This window comes from Chiloscyllium plagiosum, chromosome 6, assembly GCF_004010195.1.
Source record: "Chiloscyllium plagiosum isolate BGI_BamShark_2017 chromosome 6, ASM401019v2, whole genome shotgun sequence".
Classification (NCBI taxonomy): Eukaryota; Metazoa; Chordata; class Chondrichthyes; order Orectolobiformes; family Hemiscylliidae; genus Chiloscyllium; species Chiloscyllium plagiosum.
Window position 1 is genome coordinate 28,388,679 of NC_057715.1, and position 21,955 is coordinate 28,410,633.

General features: G+C 39.2%; 1 protein-coding gene across 14 annotated transcripts in view; it reads right to left on the minus strand.

Annotated features, from left to right (window-relative positions):
- The window catches only part of mycbp2 (MYC binding protein 2), a 199,675-nt gene that overhangs the window by 169,596 nt on the left and 8,124 nt on the right, over positions 1 to 21,955 (minus strand). For all 14 annotated transcript variants that reach the window (XM_043691414.1, XM_043691407.1, XM_043691412.1 and 11 more), the window contains exons 4-9: positions 21,032 to 21,274; positions 9,679 to 9,750; positions 8,991 to 9,087; positions 6,738 to 6,811; positions 6,458 to 6,596; positions 3,210 to 3,286 (exon numbers count right to left, since the gene is read on the minus strand). In XM_043691414.1, coding sequence (XP_043547349.1) covers positions 3,210 to 3,286; positions 6,458 to 6,596; positions 6,738 to 6,811; positions 8,991 to 9,087; positions 9,679 to 9,750; positions 21,032 to 21,274 — 702 coding nt within the window. The remainder of the gene's footprint in view (positions 1 to 3,209; positions 3,287 to 6,457; positions 6,597 to 6,737; positions 6,812 to 8,990; positions 9,088 to 9,678; positions 9,751 to 21,031; positions 21,275 to 21,955) is intronic.

Consider the following 21,955-nt stretch of genomic DNA (forward strand, 5'->3'; position numbering starts at 1 on the left):
TAAGGGTATGGAATGCTTTGCCTGCAACGGTCATAGATTCGCCAGCTTTAAGTACATTTAAGTCATCATTGGACAAGCATATGGATGTACATGGAATAGTGTAGGTTAGATGGGCTTCAGATCGGTATGACAGGTCGGCGCAACATCGAGGGCCGAAGGGCCTGTTCTGTGCTATAACGTTCTAAGTTCTATGTAATATGTTCTATGAGTAGAAGGGCAGATGATTGGACAGAATATGGAGAACAGCAGAGAATGACTAAAGGGTTAATCAGGTTAATGAGAGGAAGTGAGGTAGAAATCTAAAAATAGATAGCAAGAGGTATTGAAAAAGGAAGAAAGAAAATTAAGTGTGCATCGTCTAGAGAGTGAGAAGGTGGAATTAACAGCAGATTGCAGGGAAATAACAGAAGAAATGCATAAATATTTTACCTCCATTATTGGGGATGCAAAAAGCATTCCAGTAATAACTGGAAATCAAAATGTGGAAGGGAGAGAAACGCGATGAAATTACAAATCACTCAGGAAGTAGTACTAAAGAAACTGATGGAGCTACAGGCTGACAAGTGCCTACGCCATGATGGGAATCACCTCAGAGCTTAAAAGAGGTTGCTAATAAAGCCGTATATGTGTGAAGTGTACTGTACTTGGATTCCCTGAAAGTATTTGACTAACGTGTACATAAAATGCTTACTACACAAAGTTGGAATGTGTGATGTAGCATCGATAGAAGATTGGCTGGTTGGTAGAAAAGGGTCTTTTTCTGTTTGGCAGGATATGACAATCAGAGTTCTATTGGGGCCTCAGCTGTTTTACAATTTTTAATAACTACTTAGATTAGGGGGGCAAAGGCATTGTAGCTAAATTTGCAGATAACAGAAAGATAGATAGGAAAGTATGTTGTGAAAAGTACAGAGGAGAATGCAGAGTGATGTAGATATGCTGAGTGGACAAAATTTTGGCAGATAGAATATCATATGGGAACATGTGAATTTGCTCCCTGACAGGAAAATTTAAAAAAAGGCACCATCATTTAAATAGAGAACAAATGTAGAATTCTAAAATACAGAGGGATCTAGGTGTTCTAGTGCATGTGAAACAAAAGTTTGAATGTAGGAAAAGCATGTAATCAAGAAAGTGACTAATATTTCTCTTATTACAAGAAGTAATAGAACATAAAAGTAAAGATTTTACACTTCAGATAAACAGGGCACTGTTTAGACAATTTTGCAAATACTGTGCAAGTTTTGGCTTCCTTATTTAAGAAAGGAAGTAAATGCATTGGAGGTGGGTCAGAAGGGATTTATTAGATTGATATGAGCAACGGTTGAATGAACAGAGCTTACTTCCACTGAGTTCAGAAGAGTGTGGGGTAACTTGAGTCAAATGCACAAGATCCTTAATGTTCTTGACGAGTAAAGAACATTTCCTCTGTGGACAAGTCCAGAACTAGAGGGTAGTATTAAAATTAGATGTTAGGACAGATGAAGAGAATTTTTCTTTCAAGGGTATGCAACTTTGAATCTGCCTCAGAAGGGGCGAAGGTGGTGTCATTGAATATTTTAAAACTGGAGGTAGATCAACCACCAAACAAGAATCTAAAGTTACTTGGAGAAGATCAGCTTGTGGAATTCAAAACAAAAACAGAACAGCCACAAATCTTATCAAACGATACAGTAGACTTGAGGCCAAATGACCTATATCCACTTCTAATTATAATTATGGCTTACAACATTTGAATAGACAAGCTCCAATTTTATTGGATGTGGTTATTAGGTAACTGAGTAAACTTGTTAACATATTCATTCCTGCAATTCAGGCATTGCCAATAACAACAGTCAATAACTATCCTGATTGCACTTAAGGTTGTGGTCATGAGCTACCTTCTACAACTGCTGTCAGCCATGTAGTGTTGGTACACCCTCAACACTATAATGGAAGTAGTTCCTGAATTTTGACAGTGACAGAAATAATGGTGATGTGCATTAATTCTGCACACTTCGCCAATTTCTGCTGTTTCTCTTTTCTCAATTTCAGTTTCAAGAGTTAATTCTTCCCTGTACCTACCATAACTTGTACTATTTCAATACTAAAAATTATTTATATTGTTACCTACAGGCATCCAACTCGAGTATTAGAAATGAATGCAACTTTTTAAAAATTGATTTTCATGACAAAGTAGTCTTCAAAGGTAAATGTTCTAAATAATCAAATATCCAGGCAGGTATACAGATTAGCTAACAATTGCTGCAAGACGGCAAGTTTTAAATAGTAAAAGGTCCTGTTGTGTCCTCCATTTTGATCACCTCCAGGAATACATTGCTGTGCAAAAACAGAGCAAATCTGGTGAATCAGATCTTTCCCACCATTTCACAAATCAGCAGTAAAAATGATGAAACATTCAATTGAAAACATACAGAATATCTGAATCAAATTCAAACAAATGTGCACAAAGGACTACATTTTTGTTCTACACCTACCTTTTTCTTTTTTTTTTAAACAATGGATTAACCAGACCAAAATGTCTCAATCCTAAAGTGAACCGTAATTGAAAAAGACAAATAATTTTAAACTCATTAATTAGTTTATGTGCTGAGGCATGGACTCTCAAATCTTTTCTAAATATTAAATGCTATTATTTAAAAAGTTGGAATTCACAGTGGTTGTGTGACAAGTGTATCAAAATTTTACACCATGGCGGAATAGATAAAGCTTATGCTTCAAATTAATTACACAAATATTCTGGGCAAAAAAAAAAACTCAATTTGTTACCCAGATATGTTCAGGAAAATAAATTCTGCCCAAATAAGCAACACCCACAGCCCTTCAGTGAATAAAAAAAATCCATGTTGGCTGGTAATAGTAATGATTAAACTTTTAGCTGGCATAGATGATGACATGATCAATGAACAAAGACCTAAACATTAACTCTTGGCTACCTTATTTAATGTGCTCACATGACTTTTGATGAAGGGCTTTTGCCCAAAATGTCAATTTTCGTGCTCTTTGGATGCTGCCTGACCTGCTGTGCTTTTCCAGCACATCTCTAATCTTGACTCACATGACTTTTTGTCCACTATTTTAGTGACGACATTGATGCATGAATTAACACCATACCAAAAAGCAGTCAAAACAAACACATACCATGGACTATTTGATAAGTTGCACTGCTAACACTGACTTGAGTTTTTAAAGAATTATTTTCCACATACCTTTCCATTAGCAGTTTTCATTAGTGCAAACTCTCTGCCTGCTGATACAACAGCTGACTCCTCATCAAATCCTGTACCTGATGAAACATGAACATTTTAAAAGATTTCACCATAGTTAGATAGTACAAAAAAAACATTTTTACATGCACTTAAATTCGGGAAAATGAACAGGTATTGACAGCATCTATAGGCATTATCATAAATGCTCATGCTGTGTAGACAGAAATGAATTAACAGCCATGTCCAAATATAAGCATGGTAGCCATTCAATGGCACTGCCTGTCAACAGACGTTGCGAGGTTTAAAATGTTATCTTTTTTCAAAACAACAAAGATACTCAAAAAGTGTGGCTCCACCATAAACCTATTTAGCAGTTTATCTATGGGCAAACATATTTAAAAACTAAAATCTTAAAACAATTATACATATAGATGGTGCTATAATGTGGTGTTTTTAATATTTCTGGTATAACTAACAATGTGCACCGTGAATGAGCAGTGACCAACAATACGTGGTCAGACAGAACAAAGTAGTAAGTTGCCAATGGATCATGTGATCAGGGTGGTGAAAAACAGCTCAGCAAGAAGAAACAGGTGGCATGATCATGGAGAAGGGAGAAAGAGAGAAAAGTGTTAGACCGAAGGTCAGGGAGCCATGAAGAGATTTAGAGGGGAAGAGGGGGCAGTCATAAATAGGAAATGGGACCTTAGGGCAGGATGCAAAGTAGAAGGAAGGAACAGAGCACGAGAACAGAGCAGAGCTAAGAGAGAAAAAAGTAACAACTGAAAAATGTACCATAAGTATGTTAGCATTGTGTTTGTAATCATGTTCTGTAATAATTAAGTGAGCACATTTAATTGACCATCTAAAATTTAAGAGAATTCTTAAAATATAAGACTTAAATACAGAAAGGATTTGAGAAAGTGAGGACTGCAGATGCTGGAGATCAGGTAGCTGAGAAGGCAATAGGTAGATGCAAGTGAGGGGTGTGACTGGGATAGGTGGGTGGGGAGCGTGGAGTGCATAGGTGAGAAGGAAGATGGACAGGTAGAACAGATTGAGAAGGTGGTGCCAAGTTGGATCTGGTTTGAGGTGGGGGACGGGAGATTTGGAAACTGGTGAAGTAGATGTTGATACAGTGTTGTTGAAGGGTCCCAAGAAAGAAGATGAGGCGTTCTTCCGCCAGTCGTCGGGTGGCTTGAATTTAGTGGTAGTGGCAGCCCAGGACTTCCATGTCCTTGGCAGAATGGGAGGGGGTGTTAAAGTGGTCAGCCACAGAGCAGTGGGGTTGTTTGGTGAAAATGTCTTGCAGATGTTCCCTGAAACATTCCATCTGTCTTCCTGATGTATAGAGAGTGCAACAGACACAGTAGATCAGGCAGGTGAATGTGCAGGAAAATCTCTGCTGGATGTGAAAAGATGCTTTGGGGCCTTGGACAGAGGTGGGGAGCAGGTTTTGCACATCTTGCAGCAGCAAGGGAAGGTACTGGGTGGTTTGGTAGGGGGCGTAGACTACTGAGGGAGTCACAGAGGGAATGGTCTCTGCGAAACGCAGATGGGGTGGGGAGGGAAATATCTCTCTGGTGGTAGGGTCTGTTTGTAGCTGGCGGAAATGGCAGAGAATGATGCACTATATCCAGAGATTAGTGGGGTGGAAGGTGAGGACTAAGGATTTTAGAGCCAACGACAAAATGTTTGGTGAGTAACAACTGCTAATTACTCAGCCTGCAGGCAAAGTATCTGCTTCCCTTAAGGGAGAAAGAGATTTACCTTTGCTAATGAGTGTAAACAACTATTACTGAAGCTGATGTCAAACAGAATTTATGGTTAAATAACATGTTGAGTCACCAACAAAAATTACAGCTTCACCTGCAGGCATAAGGACCTCAAGCAAATTTTGACACTAACGTATTTGCTCAGAGCTGGCACGACACAGAATATTTTTGTTAGAACAGAAGATTGAGTCCCTCAGCAATGCTAATGTTATATTCTCAACCTAAATATAGACCTTTGTCTACCCATTTTTACTAAACCAAATCCTAAAGTCATTAATGCCTTGCTGGAGAACATCACAGATGGCCCTCAGATCCAGTGTTATGTCCAATTAGCTTTTTCCAAATCCTATAATCTTGAAATGACATGCATACAGACTCACTCTGATAGCACTACAAACCAAAACTGGAACTTCAGGCCAAGTTCTCCACAACCCCAACTCCACACTCCAGAATAGCTGAGGTTAAATGTCAAATCATTTAGCAGCAACTTGTATTTCTAAGTGTCTTTAGCACAGAAAACATGCCAGATGTGTGTCACAGTAGTGCAACCAGCAGAAAAAGAGCACCAAATGAAGGTGCTGATATGAGGAGCAACGAAAAGAAATTAAGCAGAGTTTTAAACAAAGATAAGGAGTTGGAACAGTAGAAAAGAACTTCACAACTCTGGATTTAAATCAACACTGGCATCAATGGAGGGCAAAGATAGCAGAGAGTTTAAGGAATACCTATTAATATTTCCCTTCTCATCCAATAATGCTCTATATTAATTCCCAAAATAGCTATATCCTTTCTCATAGTTTTTTCACAAACAACATTCTACAGTACCTTATTATTTGACTCTTCACAGATTGTGCCATCAGTGGATTTTACAGAGAAAAGATGTACCCAACCTGTTTTTGCACACTACCTCCTTACAAGGGCTCAATGATTGATATTCTTATCTAAGACAGGTTGATCTCATTGCATCTTTTCAATATGTTCATAGAACAAGCACATCACTGATAAGGCCAGCATTTACTGTCTACTCCTAACAGTCACCAAGATAGAGGTTGCCAAGGCTAGGTCAGAATTAAGTTTGAATTTTTTATTTTAAAATTTACCTTCCCAATCAATTTTAGGGAGATTAAAATTGTCTAACCAGCACTGACCATTAGAACTCTCGGTCATCAGCAATTTAAACCTCTTCAGAACACGAAGGGACTAAAAGACAATAACAACATGATCCAAGAAGTTTTAGATGTCTAAACTCAGCTGAAAAAATCTGCTTTAATCATTATGCAGTTTAACTGCACATTCCATTGGCAAATACTTCAGCCCAAATTTCTTTCATCCAAGCAATGACAATCTGGGAAAGAATGAGATGGGGAAGATGATTTGTATTAAGTGAAAAAAAAAATAAAAAAGGAAACAGAGCTAAATATTTATAAGCCATTACCTTTATTAAAAGAATTTTAAAGAATAAAGATTCCTTACTTATAATGTGCAAATCTTTCTCAAGATCAAACAAGGAGAGACCACAAGCATGTAGACACTTCCTGGCTAGCTTGAGCTGCAGTTCCTGTTGAAGTACAGGCTCAGTGCTTGTTGCATATATTCGCACTACAAAACCATCCTATATAGGGAGAGGGAACAAGGATATTCCTCAATACCACATGTGAACTTAGTTGGGCAATAATACATGTACACAAAAATTGTCAAAATATTTTAATGCAAAATTATTTGATAAATACATTATTACAACAAATATACTTACATCTTTTGATGCTGTAATTTGATTGATGTATTCTCCATCTGTGAAGAGGATATTCTGTCCTTCAGCCTGGCAACCTGAGAAAAGAAATTAAACTTACAATCTATATTTTAACTTTACAAGTTTAACTTTACCTTTCAGGAGTAAGGTAACATTTATGTCAAGCAAGCCCTTTGCAGCAAAGATTTTAAACAGCAGTAAAACGTAATATCGAAAAGTGTGGCGCTGGAAAAGCACAGTAAGTCAGGCAGCATCCAAGGAGCAGGAATCGCTGTTTCGAGGATAAGTCGTGGAGGGGGCAAGGGGCTGAGAGATAAATAGGAGGATGGTGGTAGGATGCGGGTGGGGAAGATAGCCGGGATAGCAATAGGTGGTGCAGGTGGGTGGTAATTGTGCTAAGTCGGTGGGGAGGGTGGAACGGATAGGTGGGAAGGAAGGTGGACAGGTAGGACAGGTCAAGAAGGTGGTGCCAAGTTGGCGGGTTGGATCTGGGAAGAGGTGGGGTTGGAGGGGAGATTTGGAAATAGTGAAGTCAATGTTGATGCTGTGTGGTTGCAGAGTCCCAAGGTGGAAGATGAGGCGTTCTTCCTCCAATCATCGAGTGGCTTGGAATTGACAGCGGAGACGGCCCAGGATCTGCATGTCCTTGGGAGAATGGGAGGGGGAGTTGAAATGGTCTCCTCTATATCAGGGAGACAGGACAGCAACTTGTGGAATGTTTCAGGGAACATCTGACACACACACACACAAAACAACCCCAGCGCCCTATGGCCGACCACTTCAAATCCCCCTCCCATTCCCACAAGGACATGCAGGTCCTGCGCACTGTCAAAACCAAGCCACCTGACGACTGGAAGAAGAACACTTCATCTTCAGCCTTGGTACTCTTCAACCACACGGTATCAACATCGATTTCACTAGTTTCCAAATCTCCGCTCCACCCACTCATCCCAGATCCAATCCTCCAACTTGGCACCACCTTCTTGACTTGTCCTTACGCTCCCAGCTACCTTCTTCCCAGGCCTATACCCACCCTCCTAACTTATCACTCAGCCTCCTTCCTCCTCCACATTCTTGACAAAGGGCTTACGCCTGAAACGCCAACTCTCTTGCTCCTCAGATGTTGCCTGACTTGCTGTGCTTTTCCAGCGCCACACTTTGCAACTCTGACTCTCCATCGCCTGCAGTCCTCACTTTCTCCTAACAATAAAACTTAGACAACTCTTTAATTCACAGGTATGATTAAAGATTCCTTTATACTGAAGCTACTGCCAATCTCATAACTGAAAAGCCACTTGTGCTGACCATTTCTTTTGATTAGATTAGATTACTTATAGCATGGAAACAGGCCCTTCCGCCCAACAAGTCCACACCCAGACCCATTCCTCTACATTTACTCCTTTACCTAACACTCCAAGCAATGTACACCTAACCTGTACATTTTTGGACTGTGGGAGAAAACCAGAGCACCCGGAAGAAACCCACGCAGACACGGGGAGAAAGGCAACTGTCTGTGTGAAGTTTGCACAGAGGCAGGAATTGAACCTGGGTCTCTGGCGCTGTGAAGCAGCAGTGCTAACCACTGTGCTGCTTACATCCTACCACTAAACAAGAAAATCTTCATAGTAAACACTTCTTCCACCAGTCTCAGACTGAGAAACACAACCATTTTCAAAATTCTGCCTTCAAAGAGAATGGTCATTTGAAAAAAACACTACAGGCCCAGGATATGACAGCACCCATCGTCAGACCAAATGCCCTCATCTCCCCTGGAACTACGAATTCATGTAACAAACAGGATGGAACAGCATGCATGAACATTATCCATGGTAATTCTATGGTCACTTGGCCTCAGACAATCAAAACACCTGGAGAACGTTTGGAACCTGGAATCAATTCCTTCCCTAACCCCTGAAAGAAAGGAGGCAGAGAGAGAAGAAATTATTTGGAGAATCAGGGCAATGGAAAATAGGACAAACTCATCAGATCAGTGAGTGAACCTTTAAAAAAATTAACCAAGGTAGTCTTATTTTTAAAACTTCCACAGTTTCCTACAGAACATCCTCATGAGTTACTTTCCAATAAGCAGTTTTTGTATGTTAACAGAACCCAGACATCTGCATAAAACTTGATCAGTAAAGAACCTCCATCACAACATGCGACACTAATAATGCTCCAACATTTACTTCAATATTCATATATTCCTCCCTAGAATACTTGCTATTTTATTTATTAGATTATGAATTTGTTACATACCTGGAAGATTAACTGTGCTTTCTTGCTCTAAGGTTTCTGGGTTTATGGATATCGCTGTCATATTGTGATTATTTAAATCCCTATATAGGAGAGAACCCTGTTCAAAGGGGGACAAAAAAGTTAAAACACTTTCAGATGTTATATCTTTTTAGCTAAAAAATATTCATTTCAAAAACTACACAAAATACATTTACAAGTAAATGCTTCTTTCTCCAATGGAACCTTTGATTAAACATGATAACTAATTCCCTACTAAAATATCACTGCGACAATACCTGCATATTAGATGATTATCATTTTACTACGTTAATTGTACAAAAGTATCTTATTGAAAATGCCCTCCATCATGAAATTGCTAGCAATTTATAAAAAAAAGTACACCATCACAAACCATAAACTTCAAAACAAAACTACACATGAAATTGAATGGACATTCTAATTATCAGGTTTAAATTTATAACACTATGCAATTATATGTGAAAATAAACACGTATGTAAGGTTATTTCTCAATAAACAGAATTATTTATTACACAGAGGGTAGAACAGTCAAAATCACAGATTTTCTCCACAATTGCGGTCAATGAAATACAATTGGTTGGCTGAAATACAGATTTCACCTAACAGGCTTCAGTAAACAATGAAGCACAAGCATTTTATTCTGTTGAGCTTTTTAGATGAGTAACTTACCTGTGCAAACCCTAGCCATGACTTTCTATCCTTCCTGTTCCTTATGCGTGATGTAGAGTTGTATACATGGCCCTTTTAAAAATTAAACATGTTAAGTTAAAGTAATTCTGTCTACATTTGTGTGAAGCCAAATATAGCTTTGTACATTACACAGTTCAATTTAAAAGGTAGAATACATCCACTTTATTAATTTCACTTCATAACTTGAATGTAACTTTCAAAAAATTGAATAGTTGAGCGCGAAAGACAATGCTCAAAAGTTTCTCTCTCTTTCTGGCTGTACAAAATCCACCTCGTATTTGCTGGTCTTTTCATCTGTTCGTATTGCCAACTTAGAGTTAGGCATGGATTCCAACCTTGGGGCCACAGAAATGCAAGAGGACGGGCCAGTCATATTAGCATATGATTGTCCAGGTCATAATCTTCCTCTCCAAAGCACAGCTCCATTGCAAAACACAGACGATCACTTCCCAGCATTCAACTCAGGAAAACATAAGCAGGAAAGCTGAGAAATGTGAATGGATTTACCACAAAACAGAATGGTTATCTTTCCCCTTTTGGAAGAGGTCAATTTGTATCAGTCCCAGAATGATTGCTTACACAGAGTCATACAGCATGGAAACAGACCCTTCAGTCCAACCTGTCCACATCGTGGAGGAGGATATGGAAGCTAGAGAACTTGGAGAAATACATAGAAATGTCTCGAAAAGTGTCCGTATTAGAAAGGTGGTGGTGCTGGAGGTCTTAAAACACACAAAGGTAGATAAATCTCCGAGATGTGATCAGGTGTATCCCAGAACGTTATGGGAAGCTAGGGAAGTGATTTCTGGGAGAAAGTGAGGACTGCAGATCAGAGTTGAGAGTGAGGTGCTGACAAAGCACAGCAGGTCAGGCAGCATTCAAGGAGTAGGAGAATCGACATTTCAGGCAAGAGCCCTTCATCAGGGCCCTTTGCTGAGATGTTTGTATCACAAAGCCATGGTGAGGTACCAGAAGACTGGGTGTGGCTAATGTTGTGCCATGATTCACAAAAGGTGGTAAGGAAAAGCCAGGGAACTGTAGACCAGCGAGCCTGACATCATGGTGGGCAAGTTGTTGGAGGGGATTCTGAGGGATAGGATCGACATGTGTGAAAAGGCAAGGATTGATAGACAAGGGATAGTCAACATGGCTGTGTGTGTGGGAAATTGTGTCTCACTAACTTAAGGACGTCATTATGCTCGAGTGGATACAAAAGAGATTTACCATGTTGTTGCCGGGTATGGAAGGTTTGAGTTATAAAGAAAGATTTGACAGGCTGGACATTTTTTCACTGGAGAATCGGAGCTTGAGAGGTGAACTTACCTAAGTTTATAAAAGGTCATGAGGAGTATAGATAATGGTAGGTATCTTTTTCCTCGAATGGGGGATTGCAAGACTAGGGCACATGTTTTTAAGGTGACAGGAGAGAGATTTTAAAAAGGCATGAAGGGTAAATGTTTTACATAAAGGGAGGCTGGTGTGTGGAAGCACTTCCTGAAGTCATCGTGGATGCAGTCACAGTTATAATATTTTAAAGGTACTTAGATAAGTACATGAATAGGAAAGGTCTGGAGGGGTATAGGCCAGGAGCAGGCAGGTGGGACTAGTTTAGTTTGGGAGTATGGTCAGCATGGACTGGTTGGTGTGAAGGGTCTGTTTCTGTGCTGCATGACTCTATGACTAAGTGACAAAGAAGACTGACGAAGGCAGAGCGGTAGACATTGTCTGGATGAACTTCAACAAGGACCCACACAATAGACTGGTTAGATGTAGTCCAGAGACAGCTTGCCATTTGGATACAAAATTGCATTGAAGGTAAGAGACAGAGGCATGTGGTGGTGGTGGTTGAAGGTTGTTTTTTGGACTGGAGGCCAGGTGACTAGCAGTATACCACAAGGATAGGTGCTGGGTGCACTGTTTTTTGTCATTTATATAAATAATTTGGATGTGAATATGAGGAGGAATGGTTCGTAAGTTTGCAGATGACACCAAAATTGGTGGTATAGTGGATGGTGAAGAAGATAATCTCAGACTACAATGGGTCATTGACAGACAGGCTAATGGTGACATTAATTTAGATAAATGTGAGGTCTTGCATTTTGGTAAGGCGAATTGGGCAGGACTTATGCAGTTAATGATAGGGTCCTGGGGAGTGTCGCTGAACAAAGAGAGAAGGTTCACAGCTAGGCAGGGTAGTGAAGTTTTGTACACCTGCCTTTATTGATCAGTGCATTGAGAATAGAAGTTGGGATGTCATGATGCAGCTATACGGGACATTTTTGGAACACTGCATTCAATTCTGGTCTCCCTGCTATAGGAAAGATATTGCTAAACTTGAAACAATGCAGAAAAGACTTCCAAGGAATTTGCCGGGTTTGAAGCATCAGGAGATGCTCTCACCTTAAAACTATGCCCTCTAATTTTGGATTTCCCTACTCTGGGAAAAGACCTTGGGAATTCACTCTATCCATGCCCCTCACAATTTTACAAATCTGTATAAAGGTAACCACTCAGCCTCATATTGTTCAGAGTTTAAAACTAGTCATAAATCTAATAGCACAAATGAAGAGGCCAGGATCTGTGTGCATACATCACATGGGCAATATTTTTTACAGTTGATTTTTTGTCATAAATTAAATTCCTACTCTTGGTTTTAGGATTATACTCAGCATTTGTTTTAAAGTCAAAACAAAATATTCAAAATATTCATGTTGTGACAGTCGTTACACTTAACCAAAATGTCCCACCACGTACATAAGCTTCCACATTACATCTTCCGTAACCACTGCTTTTTTTTCTGTTCAGTTGTTTTCCCATCTCCCTCCTTTATAATGCATCTGGAGGATTTTCACTGGTAACACAAACAAATCAAGCATGTGCTCTCTGCATAAACTTAACAACATTAATTAGCACCAGTTCACTGGTCCAGCAAGCAGACTCACATCACTGAATAACCCAGACTCAAAAATATGTTGAATTCTGGCACTGTCTCCAACAGATGACCAGAAATATGATTCAGTTACTCTGGGCCAGATGTATTCATTCACCAGATTCTGCAGCTAATATATTGGGACAATACAAACAATGGGTGAGCACCCTCAACCTTTCTCTGTCACCTGAACACATTCTTTCCATCTTGTGCGTGCAACGTATCAGCTCCCTCAGCCACATAAGATATCAGTTCCACAGAATATCTTTTAAAAGACTGTTGAAACAGTGATATTCTAACATTTACTTTTGTGGCCTGCCCCAAAAAATCTTTACCCTCCCAATTAGCATGCTAGGAACCTTATTCACCGAAAGGAAAGCAACTTAATTGCTGAAGAAAATTCAAACTGTATAGAGCTGCTGAACATGCAAATATCAAATCACAATGAATATTAAAACTTATTTTGTGACCACAGAGGCAATGAAACCTTAAAGAATACTTGGAATACAGCTCAGGGAGATGCTGAAAATGCTGATATTTCTTCAGTAATGACTGGTTCTTTCCTTGGTAAAAGAAAATCTTTCATAACATGACAGGGTCAGCCAAACACAATTATGATCAAGTCAATTCTAAAAACATCTGGTCCTGGTTGTTGAGAACATAAATATAGAATAATTAATAGGTCTCCACCAGGCACACATTTCCCCAATGTTCACTACGTGCTTTAAATCTTTGAATATTATGTTTCCTACTGCGATCCACTGTCTGATCTTTAGCACCATTGCTCAGTTCGACACATGACTTTCAATGTGCAAAACCCTGGCTAAGAATCTATATAAAAATATATTAATTATATGGAAGAACTTCTATGAAAATGAAATTACTTCCATCTTATACCTTTTGAACTTAAAAAAATACAAATCCTCAGTCACGTTAACTGTGCTGTTCAAATTAAGATTTATGAAGTTTATGAACAGTTTATATAAATCTGCTGCTTTATCAGACACACAGCCTTCACAACTATTCGATCCTAGAATTTGCATATCATATCAATAACTCCTCCATTTAAACAAGACCTCAAAACATCACCATAGCTAAATAACTGTGCATAACAACACACAGCAAAAGTCAGAGACAAGCTGGAAAAGATCTATGATTAAAAGCTACACATAAAAATCATTACTGATTGGTTCCATCGAAACATCTTTTGTACTCCAGGTTACTACTCCTAATGTGCTCCCTGGAAAGCGCTAAATCCCTAACTAAATCAAAATATCCACAAATCTTCTCTGAAGTGGAAGCAGATCTAACCATGGTCTTGTCAAAGCACAAGGACCACTCAAACCGATCCAGATAATACAAGCAAAGGAACTTACCTCAAAGTACAACGGGATCTTGATCAGATGAGTCAATGGGCCGAGGAGTGGCAGATGGAGTTTAATTCAGATAAATGTGAGGTTCTACGTTTTGGATAGGCAAATCAGAACAGGGCTTATGTACTTAATGATAAGGTCCTGGGAAATATTGTTGAACAAAGAGACCTCAGAGAACAGGTTCATAGTTCCTCGAAAGTGGAGTCCCAGGTCGACAGAATAATTGATAAGGTGTTTGGTATGTTTGCCTTTATTGATCAGAGCACTGAGTGGAAGAGTTGGGAGGTCATGTTGCAGCTGTGCAGACATTAGTTAAACCACTTTTGGAATACTGTGTGCAACTCTGGTCTCCCTGCTATGGGAAAGATGTTGTGAAAGGTTCAGAAACAATTTACAAGAATGTTGCAAGGGTTGGAGGCTTTCAGCTACAGAGAGGGGCTCAATAGGCTGGGGCTATTTTCCCTGGAGTGTCAGAGGTTGAGGAGTGACCTTATAGAGGTTTGTAAAATCATGAGGGGCATGGATAGGTGAATAGTCAAGGGTGGAACAGTACAAAACTAGAGGGTATAGATTTAAGATGAGGGGGAAAGATTTAAAAGGGACCCAAGGAACAACTTTTTCACACCAAAGGTGATGAGTGCGTGGAATGAGCTGCCAAAGTGGTGGAATCTGGTACAGTTACAACATTCTCTATGCAGCTGGGTGGGTATATGAATAGGAAAGTTTTAAGAGAGATATGGTACAAATGCTAACAGATGGGTCAAGAGTTATCTACGATACCTGTTCCAGCTTGTTCTTGCTGACCAAAGGGTCTGTTTCTGCACTGTACTTGTATGACTTAAGCTCAACATCCACATTGCACCCAGCAGCAAGAGTACAATTGGTATTAATCCTACAGTATAAACACTTGCATCACAGAAATCCTTCTGGGATGGCATTTCATTCGCTACTGCCAGAAGCATCAGTGGAAGCAAAGTAAACTAGAACATAAATCATTCTGCGATTTTGTCTGGCTGAAGTCTCATTTAACTGTCAGAAGAGTCCTATAGTGCAGCAATGTGATTGCTGCATTACAGAGTTAAATGAAACTTGTCCTTCTCATCTGTGCAATTTCCCACTGCTGACAATGTACTGATGGGGTAAATGCAACTTAAACCTAGAACAGAGAGAATGAATTGTAATCCAGAAAAGATAGTGGAAAAGGGGGCGAGATGAAGACATAGATGGATTTCTGGAAAAGAAGGATTTTAAAATTCATATCTTAGGCACAGAGACATAACCAAAGAAAGACAATGCCTCGTAGTTACATAGCATAATAAAGCATCCTAAGGCATTTCATAGCAGAATTATTAAACAAAATGAACAGTTTTTGGAGAGGTGACCAAAATCCTGGTCAAAAAGCTGTGTTAAGGACCATCTTTAAAAGGAACATGGAGGTGCAACAGTTTCAAGAGGGTATACCAGACATTATCATAGTTAAAAGTCACAACAGCAGGTTATAAACAGCAGGTTTACTTGGAAGTACTAGCTTTCAGAACGCTGCTTTTTCATCAGGTAGCTGTGGAGCAGGATCGTAAGACGTAGAATTTATAGCAAAAGATTACAGTGTTATGCAGCTGAAATGATATATTGAACAAACCTAGATTGCTGTTAAGACTTTCATGTTTTAGAGTGGGTTGCTGATTTCGGTTCATTAAGATATAAGTCACAGAACTTTTAAGTTACATTCTTGACATAACTTAAGGTTTTATTTAAAAAAAGGTGACATCTCAACTCAGACAATGCATTAAAAGGTGTGAGGTTAGAGTCTGTCTGTATCTAATCTTGAGTCAGACTAGTTCTATTTCCCAAGTTGGTATTAATAAAATATTACATGGATTAACTGCCTGCAGATTGTGCCCTTTTTGAGCAAAATAGAGTGTATCTGCAAATATAATTCTGCAAATGCAAATTCACCCCATCGACCTGTGCGTGTGCATGCATATGAGAGAGAGAGAGTGTGCGTGAGCATGAGTGCAAGTGAGATTAGTGTGCACTTGCGCGTGTGGATGCTTGGTAAAGTTTGGGAGTGCGTTGGCGTATAAGCCTGTGGGAGGGTGTATGCGTGGGTGAGTGTGTGGGGGTGTATGTGTGTGTTTATGAGAGAGAGTGTATGTATGAGAGGAGATGTGTGTGAATGTGTGCGTAGGCAAGAGCATGTGTATGTGAGAGAGTCTATAGTGTAGTGAGGTCACCTGTAGTGCGACATGAACCCAAGGTCCCAGTGGAGGGCATCCTCATGGGCTCTCCCACACTTACCCATGCACACATCCTCTGACAGGCTTATATGCCATCATACTTTCACACACTTTACCAAGCACATACAGACGTGACAGAGTGTTCTCTCACACACATGTCTATGGGGTGAATTTGCATTTGCAGATACATTCGATTTTGCTCAAAAGTGCACAATCTGCAGGCAGTCAATCCATGCAATATTTTATAAATTCCTACTTTGGAAATAGAACCAGTCTGACTCAAGATTGGGATACAGACAGACTTTAACTCACACCTTTCATGCATTGTCTGAGCTGAGATATCACTTTTTTTTAAAAAAGCCTTAAGTTATCTCGAGAATGTGACTTAATAGTAGTTTGGGATTTACATATTAATGAACTGAAGCCTGTAACCCATTCTAAAAGATGGAAGACTTAACAGCAATCTATGTTTGTTCAATTTATCATTTCAGTTGCATGACACTGCAATCTTTCCCTCTAAATTCTGTGTCTTGTGGTCCTGTTCGACAGCTACATGAAGGAGCAGCGTTCTGAAAGCTAGTGCTTCCAAACAAACCTGTTGGACTATAACCTGGTGTTGTGAGATTTTTAACTCTGTCCACCCTAGTCCAACACGGACATCTCCAAATCAGAGATTACAGTATACAGGTTGCAATCTTCTATCAACACTAGAGAGGAGATCATGTAAGATGCTCATCATATTCTTAAATGTCCCAAAAGACAGATAATATCCCATGAGGCCAATGTAAACAGATTAAACATTACGTAGCTGGATTTGTTTACAGGTTGGAGACAGCAGCTACAAGATGCCAGAATAAAGGACTTGCATCTTTAAAATGAATTTATGAGTTAATAAATGTTCACAAGCACTTCACAGGAGCACAATGAGACAAATCTTTAGAGCCAAAAAAAGAGATATTAGGACAGGTAAATGTAAAGTTAAAGGAGACATAGTCCCAGAGGACCATAATGCTGCTCTCTCATTAGAGAGATACCTGGTGACTGTTTTACCTGAGGGTCACATATCTCAGACGAGGAGCTAGTGGGACCTTCATGACCTCATGTTATGCGAGAATTAAACCCTTGCTTTTGGTGTCACTCTGTATCGCAAACCAGCACTCAGCACTTTGCAAATCACCTTAAATTTGTTCCTTCTGTTTATCAAATTCTTCAACTATTGAAAAGACTAATTTTTAAAAAAGTTAAGTTAAACCCTTAATGACTCTAAATCACATGTATTATGTATCAAGACCATTTCTTTGTACTTTTCTTTATTTGCGATCGCACACTGAAATGGGAAAAAGATGGTGTTGAAATCAAGGATTGTTAAATAATTGTTGCACGTTTTAAAAGTAACCCGACTCTCATTCTAAGTGCTGTTTACACAGTTGCTTGATCAAGCAGTAGTGCAAGTCTGGATGTAGACAAACGGGGTCCAGGGGGCTTCGTACAAGTGAAGATCCGCCAGCAACAAATGGCTGTTAGCCCATGGATCAATCGATAAACTACTGATGACAAAAACATCCTGTCTACCAACAACTGTCTGACTGGCTCCCAGGTAGGTGAACAGCCTGGAGATGTGAACAGTTAAGGCAGAAACCATTGGACCTTCTCAAGTGCAGGAAGTGCCACTTTTCTCTGTAGCTGAAACTGCTGTCAGCCTTTCTTTCTCCCCAGCAGTTGCTATAAGCTGTGATTTTTAACTAGTAAAAAAAAACTTTAAAAAGGTATGAACTCACCACTGTGTACCTGCTGCAAGCAAGTGAAAGCATCTGGAGAATCAATGAGCAACACATCCTGACAAGCCAAAAGGACTGTTCAGGGACCAATGAACTGCTTTCCCAATCTTTCCTCCCTCCCATCATAATCCTGCTTTTGTTTTTTCCTGCTTGTGTGCATGTACGCAACAGGGGAGAGCTTATAAACGTGGAAGTTGATAGATGTGAAGCTGTAAAGGCACAGGTGGTCAGACAACATCTGAGGAACAGGAAAGTCAACGTTTTGGGTTGATACTGTCAGGGTTGGAGAAGGGGAGCGGGAGACAGAGGGAGCCCAGAAATATATAGAGGGAGGGGGTAGAACTGGGGGAAGGGTAGGTGGGATGGTGCTAAGTGAATGCAGATAGGGAGTTATTGTGATTGGATAGGAAGGGTAGAGCAGATAGGGGAGTAGGAAGATAGACAGGTTAAGTCAGGTCAGGGAGAAGAGGACAACAGATGGGGCTGGACATGGGATTAGGCTGGGGATGGAGGGATTTTGAAAATGGTGAAGTGGATTGATTTGTAGTAAGTTTTAATTCTTGCGAATGTACAGAAACCCCATTTGTGCTCTCAATCAATGGTGTCTAAATTACAGGTAGATCAGGAAATTCTACATACATTTTAAAATCTTGAACTTGTGATGATGTCTGTGGGAAGAGAGGCGCTCAATTTCTAGTGCACTCAGTGAAGCATAACACACATCTTTAATATGATGCTCTCCCCTCCAAGGGGAACCCTAACTTCTCCTAGTCTAACTTCTAAATGTAATAACTTATTTTCACAATCATTCTCATCCCTTCTGTGGTGTCAAAGCTGTCAGACCCTTCCTAAAGGAACATGTGCCCAAAGGCAACACCATATTCTGATTGACGCTGAACTCTTCAGCCTCTGAAATGTATGCCACTATGTATGAACCTTACAATCCCCCGTGAATTGCAATCCTATCCTGGACTTTTTAAAAAGCTATATGCACATTCACTCTCCGCTATTCCACCAATTTTAAAACCGTACCACGTAACCGAAATTGCCTTGCCTCGTTCAATCAAATATGGCTACAAGTATCAAGATTCTTTCCTTCTTTAGAAGGAAATCATGATGGACTCTGTTTCTCTTTCTGCAGATGTAGCCAAACCTAAATTTCTCCAGTACTTGGTTTTTATTTCACATTGGGTGCCCAATGCTTTCTCCTTCTTCTCATTTCTTGTCTGTTTCAGGCTTCACTTCCACCAAAAGAACTCCATTTTAAATCTCAATGTGCTTGCTTACAGAAGTCAATCAAATATTTCTTTGTTTAGCACCAATAAGATGAAATCCTGTGATATCTGGCAATCCAGATAATAACACTTGAATTCTGTTCCTGTCACAGACCCCTGACTTAATTTCTGAACAAGGTGTCAATGCAAAGAATATAACTTCAGGAGAATTTTTTTTAAACTGAACAAGTGAAAACGTCTGGCCAAATAAAACATTAAAAATGCTCCAAATAAAAGCCGACTGCAGTCATTAAATCTGATCTGAATTTACCAAATAAACCATACAGCTCTCCCTATTATTTTTTCCCCGTCATGATTTCCTCGTTGATGACATTCGAGCAAATTTATCTTGCACCTTTCTGATTTCAATAGTTAATACCTTTTTAAAAATACAAGATAAGCATTCAAGATTGCACAAGTAAAACTGAAACAGAAGATCAACTGCTTTGACACTGGGCAATTTGGAACTACTTTCTGACAATAATATGCACTTTCGCACTTTGGGAATCTTGCTGCTAAGGAAGATGGCACAATAGAAAGGTTACAGCTGTTACGTCATGGTGCCTTCCTTTCCTTTCAGGAGTGGATCCTATTATGACCAGCAGTCTATTCAATCACTTGACTTTTATTCGAAGATGCAGATAGACTTCCAAGAACAATCTGCAAAAACTCTTCAATCTGTAAAGTTCAACAGCTTTGTTTTATTAATCAGCCTACTCGAATGTGTTATAAGACACCTCCAGTGGTCATAACCTAAGGTGGGGCTCAGACCTTTGGCCCAGAAGTAGGGACTTTATCACTGCACCACAAGGCAGTTGAATAATACTGAAAATGTCTGGCAGCTACTCATAGCTGCAGAAACTCTGTACCACTTTGCAAACAATTGCCACATGAAAGAGTCATTTATGAGGTTGTGTGCTAGAAGTAATGCCATTTGCTGCCTGGGTAATGTCCATAAACTTGTTCAATTTGAACTCTAGTTTTCTTAATCAACATAATTCTTATAAAATTGACAAAAAAAAAAAATCAGATTTTCACATGCTTTTGCCGATAAAAAAAACATGAAGTCAACAGAGGCACAGGAGATCATTAATTTCTGCGAGAAGAAAATTGGCTTAATTTTCTCTTAGAACTATAATTACTTGTAGCCAACAGTTCTGAAGTTACAGGTGTATCTAGAAATTAATTCTGGATTCTCTGTGCAAAATTTGAAATCAGTGTACATGAACTCCAAAACGAATCAAGGGCATTTTTACAATTTAACTATGGAATGATAAAATGAGGTTTCATTAAATAATCTCGGCAGGCACCACAACAAATGAACTTGCAAGCCAGTTTGCAATTTGATCATTCTAAACATAACTGGCTCGCTAACGTTATTCAGAAAACAGAATCTACCAATCCCTTCCTCATATAGCCAAACCAACTCCAGCTCTGCACTGCACAATTGTCTTTGAAAACCCTAATGGCTTGTAAATCAAAGAATTCTAACAAAAAAATTCCATGAAGCAGTGCAACATCCTGGCAAGATCATAATTTAGAGAAACTGTTTCAAGAAAAGCATCAGTTTCAAGCAAAGTAATAATTAGACAAAGAAAAAGGGTAGAGAACAGCACATTGGCTTAACCTCAACATTAGCCCTCTCCGGTTGTACTAGCCATGTACTGATGCTATATCATACATATTTTACTAACATAAATACACAACCTTAGAACAGTTTGAGTCAAAAATAGTCACTTACCCTGACTGTCCCACTGTAACCTGAACCAATTTTGTATAGTCCATCTTTAGCCAACAGATACAAGAATGAGCCATCACTCTGCAATAGACACCAATCATCTTCATCTGTAAATATCTCCTTAAGAATCCATTTGTGCATTAAAGCTACCTTCTTTATTCCATTAGTGAACCAGTCCTGTATTTGAACTTTTCCAACTAAGACAGCTTGCACACTCCTTTGGAGAGCATTTAGAATGGTTGGCACCTAAAGGTAAGTAATGTTGGCATATTAAATTGAGAAATCACAAAAATGATGACAATTAACAGCTACAAAGTGAAAAAGCACCTCTGAATAGCAAGCTGCAGTAGCTTCATTTTAAGCAAGATGCTTATTACACATTTATCTTGGTAAAATGTTTCACTTATTACAGTTACATTAAACTTCAGTGTACAAAATACATAACTCTATGAAGAGTCAGGACATGAAAGTCCACTTGATTTGCCAACCAAATTCTCCCAATGGCTTTTCCCCTGACACGTGTAAGAAGAGTTTTATAAAATAGGCATTGTATTTAGCCAACTTTCATACAAGTCAGTTATATGAAAGTCAAATCAGTTCACATCAACATAATCTTTCAGATTATCTGGATTGAAAAATACTCATTTTCATATAGTACCTTGAACATAAGAAATCACCCCAAAGCCTCTTTACAGAGGCCCCATTACACAAAATATAATACTAAGCCAGGGCAGATGATAAAAGGTTTTGAAAACAAGGATGAAAATTTTAAAATCAAGGTAGGTCTTGAATTCCTGACTTAAATAATATTTTTCCAAGTATTAAGTATAACGCTCTCCAAATGTGTATAATAATTAGACCAAGCAATAGTCAAAGCTCTAATTATACTTGCAGACTATATTTTTTGTGAAATCTACCAGAAAAGGT